At 54.0% G+C, this 16,202-nt stretch overlaps 1 protein-coding gene across 1 annotated transcript in view; it reads right to left on the bottom strand.

Moving 5' to 3' along the window:
- Nucleotides 1-15,931, bottom strand: part of NOL6 (nucleolar protein 6) — a 28,902-nt gene extending 12,971 nt beyond the window's left edge. Inside the window, exons 1-23 of the mRNA XM_030470076.1 lie at nucleotides 15,904-15,931; nucleotides 15,582-15,797; nucleotides 14,537-14,653; nucleotides 14,095-14,274; nucleotides 13,345-13,513; nucleotides 12,481-12,615; nucleotides 12,171-12,334; nucleotides 11,581-11,701; nucleotides 11,199-11,257; nucleotides 10,945-11,046; nucleotides 10,304-10,419; nucleotides 9,721-9,898; nucleotides 9,197-9,319; nucleotides 8,910-9,058; nucleotides 8,100-8,175; nucleotides 4,922-5,062; nucleotides 4,509-4,626; nucleotides 4,136-4,290; nucleotides 3,748-3,911; nucleotides 3,170-3,322; nucleotides 1,930-2,027; nucleotides 549-673; nucleotides 299-388 (exon numbers count right to left, since the gene is read on the bottom strand). Of these exons, the coding sequence (XP_030325936.1) occupies nucleotides 299-388; nucleotides 549-673; nucleotides 1,930-2,027; nucleotides 3,170-3,322; nucleotides 3,748-3,911; nucleotides 4,136-4,290; nucleotides 4,509-4,626; nucleotides 4,922-5,062; nucleotides 8,100-8,175; nucleotides 8,910-9,058; nucleotides 9,197-9,319; nucleotides 9,721-9,898; nucleotides 10,304-10,419; nucleotides 10,945-11,046; nucleotides 11,199-11,257; nucleotides 11,581-11,701; nucleotides 12,171-12,334; nucleotides 12,481-12,615; nucleotides 13,345-13,513; nucleotides 14,095-14,274; nucleotides 14,537-14,653; nucleotides 15,582-15,797; nucleotides 15,904-15,909 (2,955 nt within the window). The 5' untranslated portion in view covers nucleotides 15,910-15,931. The remainder of the gene's footprint in view (nucleotides 1-298; nucleotides 389-548; nucleotides 674-1,929; nucleotides 2,028-3,169; nucleotides 3,323-3,747; nucleotides 3,912-4,135; nucleotides 4,291-4,508; nucleotides 4,627-4,921; nucleotides 5,063-8,099; nucleotides 8,176-8,909; nucleotides 9,059-9,196; nucleotides 9,320-9,720; nucleotides 9,899-10,303; nucleotides 10,420-10,944; nucleotides 11,047-11,198; nucleotides 11,258-11,580; nucleotides 11,702-12,170; nucleotides 12,335-12,480; nucleotides 12,616-13,344; nucleotides 13,514-14,094; nucleotides 14,275-14,536; nucleotides 14,654-15,581; nucleotides 15,798-15,903) is intronic.
- Nucleotides 15,932-16,202: the final 271 nt, after the last annotated feature.

Genomic DNA, 16,202 nt, shown 5'->3' with positions numbered 1-16,202 from the left:
GATGTGCAACTGATTTGTCACAGGAACACTGCACATTTGCTCATGTCCCAAGAAAACCAGAGAATACAAAACAAATCTGTGCTAGTCAATGATATTTCACCCCAAGTTGCTATGCAGAGCTGAGTCCCACAGAAGCAGGACAGCAGCCTCCACAATCTCATCTTTGATGTTTTTCATATCCCAGGACAACCATGCATGGTCACAGCCTGAATCCTACAACACATCCTAGCGATCATCACCAAAGACCAGTATACTTTGCCAGAGCAAAAACCTTTGCGCTAGCACCCCAGGGGGATACCTTCACATCCTGGGTCTTGAGTGGGTCCATGAGCTGCTCCTCCAAGGCACGGAGAGACTCTGAGGCCAGCACAATAAGTCGCTGCAGGATCTGGGGAGGGAAGAAAGCCAGAAGGTGAAACCTGGCAGTCCTGGGTGCAGCAGAGACCCCACTCACCCACAGGGTTGTTGGAGCTTGCTCCAGCGCTAGGAGCAGGAAACAGCCCCAAGCCAGCAGCTCCCACACGACAAGGACAGAGGGTACAGCTCACCTGAGCAGAGGGTTGCTCCTGGGTCCACATGGAGCTCCACTGGTCTTTGGGGGTGGCAATGAACATGACAGGGAGGCGGGAGCGAGAAGCCACAAACTTGTTCTTGATCTCTGTGCAGTCAGCATCTGGAGAGGACGGGCAGGTGGGTGAGATGCTCTGCCCATCCTCCAGCAGCCCTCCAGCCTCCTCACTCATGTATTGCAGCCCAGACAAGGGCAGTACAACAGGCTTTATCCTCTCTCACCCTCTGACCCCACATCCACGTGCAACCAGAGCTCCACTGCCCTGGGCTTGCTCTGCTCTCATGCTTGCCTCAGCATCCACCTGCAGGAAGCTTTGGAGGCAGGATGCAGGGATAGGTGGACCTTTGCTCCATACCCACCCAGGCAGGCCCAGACACAACAGGCACTGGGACTAACACAGGCTGGGAATTCATGTTATAAGCTAATGACAGAGTTTGTACCCAAAGAGATTTCTACTTCCCTCTCATAAAGTAAGGAAAAAAAGAATAGCTCTTTGGGCAAAATCAATTCCCATTTAGTTCATTCAAAAGAGCTGGAGGGTAGAAAAATATCAGTTTCCAAAACACAATTCTCTCCCAGATACCTTAACCTTTTTTTATAGATCAACTTTACAAGCTGTATGTTGCTATCTCCCCCACCCCACAACCACACAAAGCCAAGACAACCCCATGGTCTCTCCTGGCTCCTGCAGAAAGGGGGCATGTATCCAAAAGACAATTAACAGACCGAACACAAGAAGAGGCCAGGACCACAGGTCTGCCTGGGTGCAACCAACGTGCTCCTTTGGAAACCAGAGACCTTTACCAGGAAATTCTCAAGGCCCAGGATATAAGAAAACGTAGAGAACTGCAGCCCTTTTCCCTCGCAGATTTTGAAATTGAAGACTAGCAGATCACCTCCATAATCTGAGCGGCTCAATGGGGCTCTCAAAGCAGACACAGCACAGGAGACATTGAAGCTTCAAGAGCCCAGCTGCTATCCCAGCACAACCGAAGTTTTGGCCCCCAAAAGCTAGGGCAAAGCCTCCAGCAAAAATGCTGGCTATGAAGGAGCAGAGGGCTTCAAAGAGACCACCACATCCAACATCACCCAGGCTCATCACAGATTTCATCGCGACCAGAAGCGTTAGAGCATCATCACCTCTTCAAAGGCAGGCAGGAGGGAAAAAAAGCCATGCCACAACAAAACCCACCCTGAGGCAAAGTGAAGCACGGCAAGAGAAGAAGGGAGAGGAAAATCTCCTTGCCCCTGCAGAAGCTGTAATGCCTCCATATATCCAAGACCCCCAGAGCCAGGCACTGACAAAGGATGGCTCAAGAACCTCAATGCCACAGCTCTCTTGTGTGCTGCCTACTCACCTGTGAGGCCAGCATTAAGGTTGACAATCAGAGGGTTGTTTTTCCAGTCAAAGGTTGCCAGCAAGTCAAGGAAGCGCAGGAACCCCACCTGGGGAGAGCTGCAGGCAAGGCAAAACAATTTAACAATGACATTTGCTCCCCTGGCCACCAGAGGGGCTACACTTTGGGGTGACTTAGTGATGCCCCACAAGCAGCCCAGGAAGGGACGTCCGTGGTGAGAAAGAGAAGTCCAGGACAAGTATGAGGCACTTCCCCTTCTCCAAATCCCCCTGGAAAGTCGTTCTTCCCTCCCCAAGTAAAAGAAACCTGCAGAAAGTGAAACACTGCCCCCTGTTTCCTGATGCTCTCCCCAACCTGACTCCTGGGATTGGAGCAAGGGAGAGGTGGAAAGAGGGCTGCTCCCATCTCTGGTACAGATCTGAACAGCAGCCAAGTTCCCACTGTGCTCTTCCCCTGCAATACAACATGGCTGTGAAGCCAGACAGCCAGGAAGAACTGAAAATACCCTCCTCCTGGCAGGGTATTTTAGGAGACAGGAAAGCATTGTAGGCATCAGGCTGCTACTCCTACTACTTTGGAGGGGGGAAAAACCAGATCCCGAGTGCACAGCACAGTAACCTTTTGGCTCTACATGGAGCAAAATCATTTCCTTTAACTTCATTTCACTCCCTCTGGGCTGCATCTTATCCACTTGCCAGGTGCCAGCAAGGAATTGGCTCCATGGGGTTATTTACTGACATGCTACTCCACTCAGCTTTCAGCAGCCAACCTCTAGCCCTTCCCTTGGGAATCCTCTCAAATGTCTCCAGGTGACACCACTGCAACATCCCTCCTGGGGAACCCTGGAGCCCCAGTCTGCTGGTAGCCTCACCCTTGCTTCTCCTGGCCATCACCCCCAGGACAAGGGGCTCGCCAGTCCTTAATAAAGGACAAGACACCCCATCATTGTTTCACCAACACCCAAAGGCCACAAGGACACTTGCTCCCATCCTACCTCCCCCTGCCTTTCTCTGCAGCGCACAGGGTAGGGGAAGCCACAGTCCTGCAACAGCAAGCATCTCCATCTCTTCTGGCCAGCCACTCCCAACAGGGACTGGGACAGCATTTTAGCAGCACAGCTCCCTGCTGTGCACCCTCCCAGCAACTCCTGCCTTAGCAGTATCCCATCCCTCATTCATTCCAGGTAAGGGAAAAAAAGCACTAAATCCCCACTGGGGCATCCTGGGATCTTCATCCTCACCTGGGTGGTGTGAAGGGGGCTGGATGGAGGAAGAGAAATGCCACAAGGAGGTCCACACACTCCTCAGACATGTTGTCACTCAGGAGCTGGGCACTGACCCAGCGCTTGGCCAGTCGGCAAGTGCTGCCGAAGACAGGGTGCTGCTGCTGGAGCCTGCAAGGAGGGAGACAAGCCACTGCTCAACCCACACATCCCAGGTCCCAAACCAGCCTTTTGGCATTTGGCAAGAGAGAACTGAGGGCAAAAATCTGCCAGGAACATGTGTGAAGCATCTTTGTAGCTGTTGAGATTCTGGGGGCACAAAGGGGAAACACTGACAGATGCTGCTCTCTAACCATGCTGCTCTTTGGTACTTGTCTCTCCATACCAGTGACCTCAGACATGACAACAGTTGCCACCCGGACCCACATTCGTCCCTCCATCCTCCCACAGAACCTCTCACAAGGTGAAATGAAGGGCCACTTCCCACAGTGAGCTCCTCTCCTCATCACCACTCTCCAACATCCAAGGGCACCTCCACACTGGCTTCCAGCCACATCCCATGTCCTGGCCCTCCAGGCACCCCCCACCTCACCTACCCATGCAGGGAGCTGGTTAAATAGGGCAGATGTTGTATTTCTAGCTCCAGCTGCTGAGATTCCTCTGTGTCCTGGTACTTCAGCATTCCTTCCGGGGTGACCACTTCCTTCAGGATCAGGGGCTCCCGGTGGTAGGCTACTTGGAGACGGAAAACATACCCATCCTGAGATGGGAGCAGAAAGTGAAGTCAGACTTGGTAGTAACATAAGTTATGCTCCCCCCCCAGGGATGCAACAACAGCATCCTGGTGCCAACAGTCTCGCCACACTCTTCCCTAGGCCGACCATCCAAATCCTGTTTTTTCCCAGTGGGATCACTGCCACAGCCCCCTGCCTGCCTCCCAGGTCACAAAGTCAGGTCTGGAGAAGGTCTCTGCCACCCCCTTACCTTGTACACATCAGTGTGGGTTACCGCTGGTCTGCAAACCAGCTGGTGGTGCTGCTGGAGGAGCTCAGCCAGCTGGAGGTGGAAAGCTGCCTTGATGCGCTTGATGGCGTCTTTGTCCTGGGGCCATTGGCCACTGCCTTCCATGTGGCAGATCACTGGGGACAAAGGGATAGCAGGAGGCCGGTGAGCCCCACACAGAAATGAGGTCTTGGATGGGAAAGACTGGGAATAGAGGTTACAGCAGGGGAGGAGGAGAAGCCAGGGCTTTGCTTCCACCTGCAGCACACCAACGCAGCAGTAATGGAGCCAGCATCATTGCCTGTCTCTGCTTCCCCCCGCCAAATCATCTCCCACTCACAACTCTCCAACTTACTCTTCAAAGGGGTTATGTAGGCTGGGCAGGGCTTCTCCTCTGCGGGAAGCAGCAAGTGTTTTGTCCTGATTTGGGTATGGAAGGAATAAATCGGCTTCATGGGAATGGGAGGGAAAACCTGGGCAAGAACAGATGTCCAGGGATTGAGAACAGAGAGCAGAAAACTCAGGGCACCATGCACCCCCTCATCCCAAACCTCCCACCCCAGCAAAGCCCTCTGGCGCAGAGGGCTTAGCCAACTTGTGCACAGCCATCCTGAGGGGCAGAACAGCAAGAAGAGGCACCGCATCACCCTGACAGCTCTGACGAGCCACAAAAGCAGAGTGACTGATTCTCTCTGTCCCCCTTTACCCCAGGGTATTCCCCAGCAACTTGCAGACCCCAGTGTATGGGCTGTGCCCAGGAACACTCACATCCGTGTACCGGAGGGCTGGATGGACACCCTGCACAGACGTCACCATCAGCGGCAGCTCCTTCAGGTGCCAAAGCTTGCGGCTCAGGTCGTCGTAGGAGCGGACAACACTGACCATGGCCTCCTCACCCGTCCCTGATGCCTGCAGACACACACAGGAAGCCTCTCTGCTCATCTCTCCAACTCCTGTATGGGTGCCCACCTTGCCTCCCTCTGGGGCTGGCATTGCAGCCAAGCTCCAAGGAGCCAGCAGGTTCTGGCAGAAGCACTAGGCAAAACTGGGAGGTAAGAAAAAAAGGGAGGACAAGGGCAAGACTGTCTGTGACTCCCCAGCAGCCACAGGCGTCCCAGAGGCTGTTTCAAGTGGCAAGTCAAATTATTTCTTGTGCAAGACACTAAGGCGGCACCAAGAGCTGTACTGGCACCAAGCTCCCTAGGAAGGGAAAAGCTAAGAGTGATCTGGGAATAAAGACATCACGGACTGGCAAGGTGAGAGCTCTGCTACTGCCTCCCTGCCAGTTACCAGAATGCCAACAGAGGCAGCAGTTAACAGCAGACTGCTCTGACTTCATCCTCAGCCAAGGCAGAGCTTGAAGCATGGCAAAAGCAAAGACAGAAAATAGCCAGAACTCTGCAGTAGCCCTGGGGAGGGCACATGAGAAGCACCACAAGGAGAACTGATGTTGCCCTTGCTGCTTTCATCTCCTCAGAGCACAGCACAGAAGCCTGAATGAGGAGAAGGAGACATCACTGACACCAAACCACTCAGCTCAGATGTATCCAAATTGAGATGCACACATCCGGCCAGCCTGGGCTTTCCCACAGAGCAGCAGCACCCTCTGTGGGGTGCACCACAAACGACAAACCCTGTCCTGCCTGTCTCTAGATCTGGCTGCACTGTCCATCCCCCTCGTCCCCCATGTCTCTTGACCACTGCAGACTCCCCAGGACCCCACAAACAACAGTGAGTTCCTCCAGAGTTTCTCCTTTGTTCCTCCAGAGTCTCTCCTTTGTACTCCTAAGAGCCTCTCAGGCTCCAGTAAACTGCATTCCCTCTCAGCATGGGGTTTATCAGCCCTGCTCACTCCAGGCTGGCTTGCAGGGACATGGCACACACAGATTTTGCTGCCTCAGCACACAACAGGCCATACAGACTATCATCTCATACCTGACATGTAGCTCTGCCCAGACAGCAAATGATCCTGGCACAGATGATTCTTTGGATCAGATTTCATAGAATCATGGAATGGTTTGGGATGGAAGGGACCTTAAAGCTCATGTAGTTCCAACCCCCTGCCACGGGCAGGGACACCTTCCACTAGAGCAGGTTGCTCCAAGCCCCTGTGTCCAACCTGGCCTTGAACACTGCCAGGGATGGGGCAGCCACAGCTTCTCTGGGCACCCTGTGCCAGCGCCTCAGCACCCTCACAGGAAAGAACTTCTGCCTAAGAACTCATCTCAATCTCCCCTCTGTCAGCTCAAAGCCATTCCCCCTTGTCCTGTCCCTACAGGCCCTTGGCCAAAGCCCCTCTCCAGGTTTCTTGTAGCCCCTTTAGGCACTGGAGCTGCTCTAAGGTCTCCCCTTCAGGAGCCTTCTCTTCTCCAGGCTGAACCAGCCCAGCTCTCTCAGCCTGTCTCCAGAGCAGAGCTGCTCCAGCCCTCACAGCATCTCCATGGCCTCCTCTGGACTCACTCCAACAGCTCCACATCCTTCTTACGCTGGGGTCCCCAGAGCTGGACACAGTACTTCAGATGGGGTCTCATGAGAGTGGAGCAAAGGGGGAGAAACACCTCCTTTGACCTGCTGGTCATGCTCCTTTTGACACAGCCCAGGATTTGCTCCCTTTTGCTCTTAAAAATGGGAAAGAGAACAACGTCCTCCTCCACCCAACAATCAGATAAAAAGCTGGTTTTTCAAAAGACCAGCAAAGTGGTGCCAAAGTGCTCATGCCTACAGGCTTTAAAATCACAACTCAGAGAGCAGAAGTAGGGAAGGGAGCATTTCCCTTCCTCCAAGATGCATCTTTTCTGCCTCAAAATGATGTTTCTTCGTTTCAGCTGCACATTCAGCTGGATCACTAAGTAGGAATTGGTGGCCATGATCTAGCACTGTGCACCATAACCGTAAAAATCCTTCTGGTTTCCCCAGCTGGACCTATGGGATGAAGGCACAGAAGTGTCCAGCCCATGTCCTGAAGGATACAGGACCTGAAAGGTGTAGCCATAGGAGCACAGTGGGACAGCAGTATGTTTGGATGACGTGAACATAGTGGACTGTTGTGGTTTAAGCCCAGCTGGTAGCTCAGAACCACGCAGCCACTCGCTCACTCCGTCCCCCTTCTTCCCCCTGCTCCCGGAGGGATGGGGAAGAGGATTGAAAGAATGTGAATCCCATGGGTTGAGATTAAGAACAGTCCAGTAACTAAGGTATAACACAAAACTACTACTGCTACCACCAATAATAATAAGGGGAATAACAAGGGGAGAGAATATAAAACTAGAAGGGGAAAAGGAAAAGAAAACAATAAACACACAAGTGATGCACAATGCAACTGCTCACCACCCACCGACCGATACCCAGCCCAACCCGACCAGTTATCTGGGCTTCCAGGTGACTCCCCCCAGTTTATATACTGGGCATGACGTGCCGTGGTATGGAATACCCCTTTGGCTAGCTTGGGTCAGGTGTCTTGTCTCTGCTTCCTCCTGGCTTCCTGTGCCCCTCCTCACTGGCAGAGCGTGAGACTGAAAAGTCCTTGATCGGGGTAAGCGTTACTTAGCAACAGTTAAAAACATCGGTGTGTTATCGGCGCTGTTCTCAGACTAAAGTCAAAAATACAGCACTGCACCAGCTACTAAGAAGGAGAAAAAACTGTTACTGTCAAACCCAGGACATGGACACAAGCAGAAAGAGGAGGCCAGTGGGATTCTTGCAGGAGAAATGGGGTGCAGGGACTGCCACAGAGCAAGACGACTGCAGCAGTGGCCTTGGTTGACAAAAGGCTTGAAGATCCAAGGAAAGCACCATGCTGCTCATCAAAGTACCCACAGGAAGGAATTTTCCTCTTGGGAACCACCCAGCTGCCTCAGCACCACAAAGCTGAAATGACCTCCCTACAGTCGTCCCCATACCACCCTTCCTCAAGAAACCTATAGCCCCACTGGGGAAGCAATCATACCTCTTTCCCAGTACTGATCACAGACTCCAGCAGGGCTCCCACGTAGCAGATGGAGGACTCGGGAACATCCGCGTGGCTATGGGGAAGAGCATTAGAGCTACAATACGCCAACCCACCCATCCCAGCACTGTATGCTGTGCCCACAGGCAAGGGTCAGTCCATACAGGAAGGTCACAGTGGGAAGACCAACCTGTGTGCATTCCTCCCATGCCCAAGTTATCTACCCAAAGGAGCCAGACAACTCATGCAGCTCCACAGGATTCAAAGCCATAGCTGCCAATGTGCAAGCACCTCCTCACAAAACCCCTTCCTCAATGCAGGATAAAGAGGCCCAGGCAACCTGTGTTGTGCAAGAGGATCTCATTTTTGGCAGAAGGTATATACTTCCACACGGAGGCCTTTCAGTGTTGTAGGGAGACCCAACCTGTGAACCACCACAGGGTCTCAGAGGATTTCATTAAATATCCTCCAAGCTCCAGAGAGCTTCTCTGACAGCTCTGCCAACGAATGTCCCAATATCCCGTCTGCCTGTAAGGGCAGGACCACGCTGCCTCCTTGCCCTTATTATTACCAGAAGTAATACTTTAGTATTATCAGCAGAAGCTACAGCACCTGCCCTCCCCACCTTCTCTTGGGAAACAGCTCACAGCATCAGGACCACAACTGAAATGACTTCCAGATTCCACAAAGCCAAAACAACCCACAACATCCCCCAAAGCATGAAGCCAGCTTGTGGGGTTACCAGGGATGTGGCACAAGCCAGGAGAGCAGCAGTGACCCACACAGAGCTGCAGGGTCAATGCAACTTACAGCTTCAGCAGGTGCCTGACAATCTGCTCAGGAATGAGGCGTTTCTGGTAGGCAGTGTTGGCCTCCCACACGACTGCCTCGCGGATGCTGCCATCCTGGAACCGCCGCAGCTCTGACTTCTCCCCCCAGAAGGTCCGAAAGTCCAGGGCCTGTGGGAAGACATTAGCCAAGCCAGGCCAGCGACACAGGTCAGCAGTGGGGCTGGCCAAATCACTCCCATGACCATCAGACAGCCCCACAACCATCTGCAACCACAGCACGCTTGGCAAGCACAGGGCTCCCCTCACCTCAGGGTGATCAGCCTGTGGTCCCTTCTCCAGCATGCTGGCAGCAAAGTCAGGATAAAACAGGAGCCCAAATGTCAGGGGCCCAACATCCTTGTGTTTTGGGGGCTCAGCATCAATTGGCCACTGTAGAAAAATAAGGAACATGGAGCACAAGAAGAGAGAAGGTTGCAGGAGCAGCAGCTGCTTGGATATTGGGCTGCTAGATGAACCTCCTGCTACATGCTCTCGGGTGCCTGGATGAGCATAGATGGAGAAAGCCCAATGTAATAAGTCTCCCTAGCAAAAAACACAGTTGTTTTCACCCTGCCCCATTAATAGGCCAGGACTTCTACCCAGACCAAGCCTCCCAGTGGGACCCCACACCCCAGTGTAGAGCTTCAGATCCTCTAACCCCCACAAAGAGGACAGGCTTGTCTCCTCCCACAGTGAGAAAAGATCCCCTTCCCATGCCGCGCAGTGCCACAAGGGACACACAAGACCCCACGTTCTGCAAAGGATGCAGTATCATTGCCAATCTGCATTACCTCAGGGATCTGTGGCAAGGAGTGAGCCACAAGCAGCGCTCTCCCGGACAGCCCACGGGCCAGCAGTGAAACAATGAAGGGAAGGGCTGCAGCCACATAGTTCCCACCCCGATCCATCAGCTCATTCAGCAGCTGCATCTTCTTGCAGGCACCCTGCAGCTTGGAGACATGCTTCAGGCTACAGGACAAGGAGAGAAGCTAGTCGTCCACTTCTGACACCAAATCCTTTCTCAGAGAGGGATATGCTAGAGGATGGACAAAGTGGGGAACTGGAGATCCTGCCCGAGGATGGGGGCTACCAGAAGAAACACTGCATTTTGGCATCTCACCACAGGAGATGCTGATCCTTGGGACAGTCATCATTCCCAAAGGCCAAAGCACTGACCTCCTCCTCCTGGGAGGCTATCTAGGCAGTAAAAGTGGAATGGCCAAATGCAAGAGGCACCAGCTATCTCAGAGCTACCAGGACCATCTCCCACCAGGCAGGTCCAAATCCAACCCAATCCAAAGCCAGAAAGAGCCAAATCCTCTCCAACTAGGCTCCTCAGCCTGACCCTACCATCACAGGAAGACCAAGACTCACTGGAAGACATGGTCAAAGGCTCTGAGTATGGGCTTCGCAGTCATGAGCAGCGCCTGAAAGCCATCCACCATCCGATCATCCAGAATTTCCATGGAGCACTTGGCTTCAAACTGGACCTGAGCAAGGAAACGAGACAGAATAAGAGCAAGGGAGAAGAGGGAAGGGAATGGGAGGGGAGAAGGAAAGAAATCCCTCCAGCAGTGGTCACTATTCTTCCCCATCAACCATGGCCACCCAGCTCCACGGTCACCAGCAGACCCTGAATGCAGACAGCCTCTTTCCTCAGTCTGAAGCCAACAGCTGCTGCTGTCATCCACAGTCCCTCCTTGATATCACTACCATTAAGGTGGATTTTTTCCTACTCCTAAACAGTTAGTTCTGCTAAACAGCTGTTTGGCTTCACCCAAATGCGAAGGGAAACAACTCCATCATTCAAGCAAGACAGGCAAAGCAGCAGTACATCCAAGTCTTAAAATTCACTTCAAAGTTTCAGTGCTGTATGGATGTTAAAACCTTAAAAAGGAACACTGAACACTCTCCCCACGTTCAATGTTCTCCTCCAAGACACCTAACCACCCTCTGCCTGGCTCAGCTCACTCCTAAGACAGCATCTCGGGATGCCACCACAACCTGCTCAGTACCTGGTGATATTTGCTGGCAGTCATATCAGCGCAGAGGTTCACCAGCCCAGAGGGATCCACGAAGACCACTTCAAATGCCTGATGGAAGTCATCCAGGACAGGCTGCAAGAGCAAACAGGGTCCTTAGTGCCATGGCGCAGCAGACACCACCACCTCGTTGCCACCGACATCCCTCTAACAGGCATGTCTCTGCCCAGCCAGTGTTGGCAGGACAGCCAGACACAGACAGGAGCCAACCCCAGTCAGTTGCTTACCAGGGAGGGATCCACATCCTTCACTAGGCTGATCCCTGTCACGCTCAGGTCAGTGGTGGCTGTAGGCAGACAGGAAGGGACAAGTCACACCACCATCCACATCTCCCCTATTGGTAGAGCTACGTGCCAATACCTCACAACATTAACAGTGCTACAATGCAACACTGGCCTCCTCCCTGTGATGGGACCTATCCACTCCACTGCAAGCTGCTCTATCCAGCCCAGTTCTGCTGCCTCATCCTTTCCCGTCCATCCCACCCACAGGGTCTCATCATCAGAAAGAGAAAAGCCACAATTCCCCCTTCCCCCACCGTGTTCAGGCTTTCTGCAGAGACTCTGCTGACACCAGCCTTTCCCTGCCCAGAGGACCCTGAAAACTCACCCAGGAACTGCAGGGTGCTCCTCAGCACCTGGTACCCACTCATCATCTTGACGATCTTACGCTTCATCAGCAGGTAGGCAACCAGCATGGAGACCAAGAAGCCGCTGAAGCACCCCAAGCCCTGTGAAAACAGAGGGTTGAGTCAACAAGAGCTCGATGAGGCACCATGAGCACCAGAGCCCACCTCACCTGACTGCTTCTGGCTTCTGCCAGACCCCAAGCCCCAGCCCCATCAGGAAGACATGGAAGATGCAAACCCCTGCACAATAAGCAGAGATACGGATCTCTTTGCAGGAAGGCAACGCTGCAAAATTCTTTGGAAAATGGGATGAATAAAACCAAAAAGCACCCCAAAAACCGCTACATCATTCCAGGGATTGTAAAGAAGCATGATTGTCCAGCACACGCATACGCACTGCAAACCAAAGGGTAGGATGGAGCTCTTTAACACCTAACACAGCTAAAATCACAGTCACAAGCCCACTCCACCACTCAAAGCACCACCTTTCCACCCCCAGGAAGGAAGAGCAAGCCAAAGGCAGGTTGGCCAGGTGAGCAGAGCCTGCCCTGACCTCTGGCACACAACATACCTTGCTGAGCTGCCGCTGGTTAAGCCAAACTTTGAGAAGGGCCACACCATCCTTCATGCCTGGGAAGTCAGTGGCTGCACTAGACAAGAACTGCAGGTGGGAGAGCAGCACTGTGTCACAGAGGATGGAGTTGTTGTAGTGCGGGGTCGGGGGCTCAGTGGCTCCTGTGTGGGGAGACGACAGCACATTGGACCCAATCACAAACCTCCTGTTCACAGAAAAGGGCTGCAGCGAGCCCACCTCTGGGCACTGGGTGCAGTCTCTGGCTGAACCAACCAGCCTCATGATCCCCCAGCCCCAGAGGCTCTACCTTCTTTGGGGGTGCTCTGCTCCATGAACCAGGCTGTCCGGACATTGTTCTTGCTGGGATAGAAGCGACTGGGTTTGAAGAGACCCGGGGCAGGACACGCGTGGAGTCGGACAGTGACCATCTTCTCATCCTTGCCTGTAAGCACCAGAGGGTAGATGTGCATGAGGAAGAGATGTCAGAGACTAACTTGAGAAAACAGGAAGCACCCCCACTTTGGGGAGAGGAAAAACCTCCTTCTCAGGAAAGCTCAGCAGCAGTGGAAATCATCTCAGAGCAGAGAGTGACCATATCCCAGAGACAACAATAACCCTGGAGTCACACTGCTCATAGTCAAGTCCCATCTTCATCCCCCCGTCCAGTGTGGTACTCCAGCACACTCCTGCCTGCCCTGGCCTTGCCACATCACTGCCTGTCCCCCACTACCACCTGAGGTCTGCAGAAACCAGCAGCACCCAGCAGCCCATGCATCCTGTGTCATCTCAGAGAAGAGCAGCCTCACACAGCTTCCTGAGGAAAGCAAGAGTATGACAGGGAGCAGGGGTGGGGAAGGCAGGGAGGGAGGACAGCGCTAGACACAAACATTTTTATGTAGGATCTCCTTTACTCTCTGAAGCACCTACAGTGTGGGCCAGCCAGCAAGGCCATGCCTGGATAGCCCAGCCAAGCTGGAGAAGGAGATTGGAAGGGATCTTGAGGGCTAGGCTCTGTGCAGAGAGAAAGGACAACTGGGACCATCAAAGCTTCAAAATTTATCGATAATTGTGATGACAGCCCCAGACTGACCCCTCTCCAAAAGGGATATGAGACCACCACTACCCCCTGCACTTAACACCAGTACCCACCAGAGCACAGCTCAAGTGTTACCTTGAGGCCTCAGGAGCAGGATGGGCTTGAGATGGTTGCTGTTCATGTAGGCAAACTTCACACTGCCAAAGAGCTTCTGCTTAGATAAATGTTGGGCAATGTGGGCCAGGTACAGAGCTCTCTTCCGGTGGTAGCGCTGATTTAGGTTATCTTTGTCCTGGAAGATTTCCTGGGAAGAGAGGGACAGGGCGATCCCACCTCACTGGCCTGCAGAGCCCAGTTCAGCCCAAGGGACACCACCACCCACCGCTCTCCTCAGTCCCACAGGCATGTGGCTACAGCCCCAAGGAGCTGCATGTCCATCAAGAGCACTACCTTGCTGCTGGCTTACTTGGGATCACAGGAGGCAGAGTAAAGCCATGCACCCAAACAGGGTGTCACTTTGTCTCAAACCCCGTAAGACCAAAGGGAGGGAGCACTAAGGAGTAGCAGCCTGCAAACATCACTCTCCCTATAAGTCTTAAGAGCTGGGACAGAAGTGCAATGGGGTACAAAACCAGGCAGCATCTATCTCCCCAGCAATGTAAAATTGGTTCAGCCCAGGCAGAGAGAAGGAAGATCCTCATGAGGAACTAAAACCAAAGCAGCTGCAAGCTCTCTTAGAGCAAGTGGTGAGACCACACTCCCCAGCTCCTTGTGACAGTCACCACATTACACATCCAGGTACTGTAACCCCACTCAGGAATGGAGAGGACAGGGCAGGGGTGGTGGGGGACAGGGCCACTCCGGAGCAGGCATGGACAGACTCACCCGCGGCATGGTCACTGCCATGTCCACATTGATCTCTGGTTTAATGCAAGTGCCCAGTAGGTAGCTACCCACCACCTTCAGCTCGGTTGGGGGCATGAAGTGGAACCTCCCCTTCACGCTGAATGGCACCTGCAGGAACGGGACCTTCACATCTTTGGGGAGCCAGGCCTGGTCAGTGAGCTGGGAACAGACAGGACATGCAAAACACTCTAATTATCACCAACAGCAGATGTGCAGGGACCAGGACCCCTCTCACCACACAGCTGCAGGCATCTGCATGCACAACATAAATACAGAGTGCCCTCCTCTCCCTTCCAAGATAAAGGAAACTAGTATTTTTTTGATCTCAAAGGGATACTGTCCTCTGCCTGTACAGTAACAGCAGAGCCTGCTCCATACACAGGTTTTGCCACCTCCTCCATCCCTTTCCTTTGAAACATACTTCAGTTTCTGGTGTCTCTGGGATGGCGCTCAGCAGGCTGTTTATTTCATGTAGGAAGGCATCAATCTTCTTCTTCTTCGTCTCCTTCAATGTCACCTCCTTCAGAAGCTCCTCAATCTGTAGGAGGAAAGGGGACCATCAAAAGCAGCTGCAACACTATAACTGCTCTTGCCCTTTACCTTGTCCTCCAGCATCAACCACAAGCCTGGTAAAGAGGGCAGCAGACGAGCTGGGGAGCACACATGCACCCCTCTGCAAACCCTGCCTGGAGCTGGGAGTCCAGGCAGCCCACAGGCAGAAGGATAACACATCTCCTATGAAATGCTGAATGGCAACCAGCTCCATCCCACTGGCTCCTGTGTGAGGTCCAGCCACAAAGAAACCTGGTGTGATTCACACACATAGCTCTCAGAAAGGCTTTTTGTACGGCAGAGTATCAGCTATAAGGTGCAGCCATTCAGGTTTATGCCATGAACCAGGCCTTAAAGGTCCTGCCACCAATACCAGCAGGTAGCCAAAAGATCAAAGCCACTCCTCACAAAAATCACAATCGTTACAACCACCAGAAGCCATCTATCCACCGGGCTGCTCTCCCCCTAACACAGACAGCTTGCTTCCCATAAAAAACATCCTCCTGTCCCATCCAGAAGTTGGTCAAAGACAGCAGCCAGGCACAGACGGCGATGCTACCCCCCCACCGTGCTATGCAATGAGTCACTGCAGGGAGGGATGCAATGGTCACGCTTCAACCATACTGCAGTTATGTGCTGGAAGGGTTCAATTTTAATGGTGTAAAAGAGGCACAGGGCCTGGCGCGGGTCGGTCACAGGAATCACGATGGGAAACACCACAATGTGCTGGGTGCCTTATGAAGCCTGTGCCTCCTGTCCCTGCCCCGCGCCCGGCTCCCGCACGGGAGCGGCCTATACCCGGATTTACTGGGCCAGGAGGGCTCAGGGGCTGCCCGGGGCCTCATCCCGGGCCAGCTCCCATAGAGCTCCGAGCCCGGGGTCCCGCTGCTCCCCGAGTTCAGCCTCCCACTGACCTGCAGGCGGAGCAGGCTGGAATGGAACAGATCCTCGGTCTCCTTCAGCCGGTTCAGCTCCTCGTTGGTCGGTGGCTTGTAGAGCTCGGCGCGGCTCAGCTTCGCCGGCTGCACGGCCCCGGCGGGAGCGGCCCTCTTCCTTCTCCTCGCCGCGCCGCCGCTGGCGGGAAGCGAAGGGGGCTCCGGGCCCTGCTCCGCCGCCGCCTCCGGAGAGCCCTGCGAGGGGAAGACAGCACGGATGGACCACGGCGCCCCAGTCCCGCCTCACGGGCCCTGGGGGCGCCGACCCCAACATCCCCGCTCCCTGCCGCCGCCGCCTCACCGCCATGGCCGCCACCCGCGCCTTAGCCCCGCCGCCACGTGCGCCACCACGCAACCCGCCGGCCGCTAAAGCGCGGCTCCCCATTGGCCTCGCGTCCCAGCGCTGGGCTCCTATTGGCCGCGCCGCCTCCCGCCCCGCCCACGGAGCTTGAGGAGAAGAAGACGAGAAGCAGAGAGGGTGTTTTCTCGCTGTGCGGCATGTCGTGCGTAGAGCGGCGCGTTTTGCAGCAGTTGGCGGTGCTTGACGGCAGTGCCGTTGCCTCCCGTCAGGGCTGTGGGGAGCGGGGTCTCCCCGCGGCG

Source organism: Strigops habroptila, chromosome Z, assembly GCF_004027225.2.
Source record: "Strigops habroptila isolate Jane chromosome Z, bStrHab1.2.pri, whole genome shotgun sequence".
Lineage (NCBI taxonomy): Eukaryota > Metazoa > Chordata > Aves > Psittaciformes > Psittacidae > Strigops > Strigops habroptila.
The sequence above is the reverse complement of the archived record's forward strand: the minus strand, read 5'-3'. Positions and strand labels throughout refer to the sequence as shown.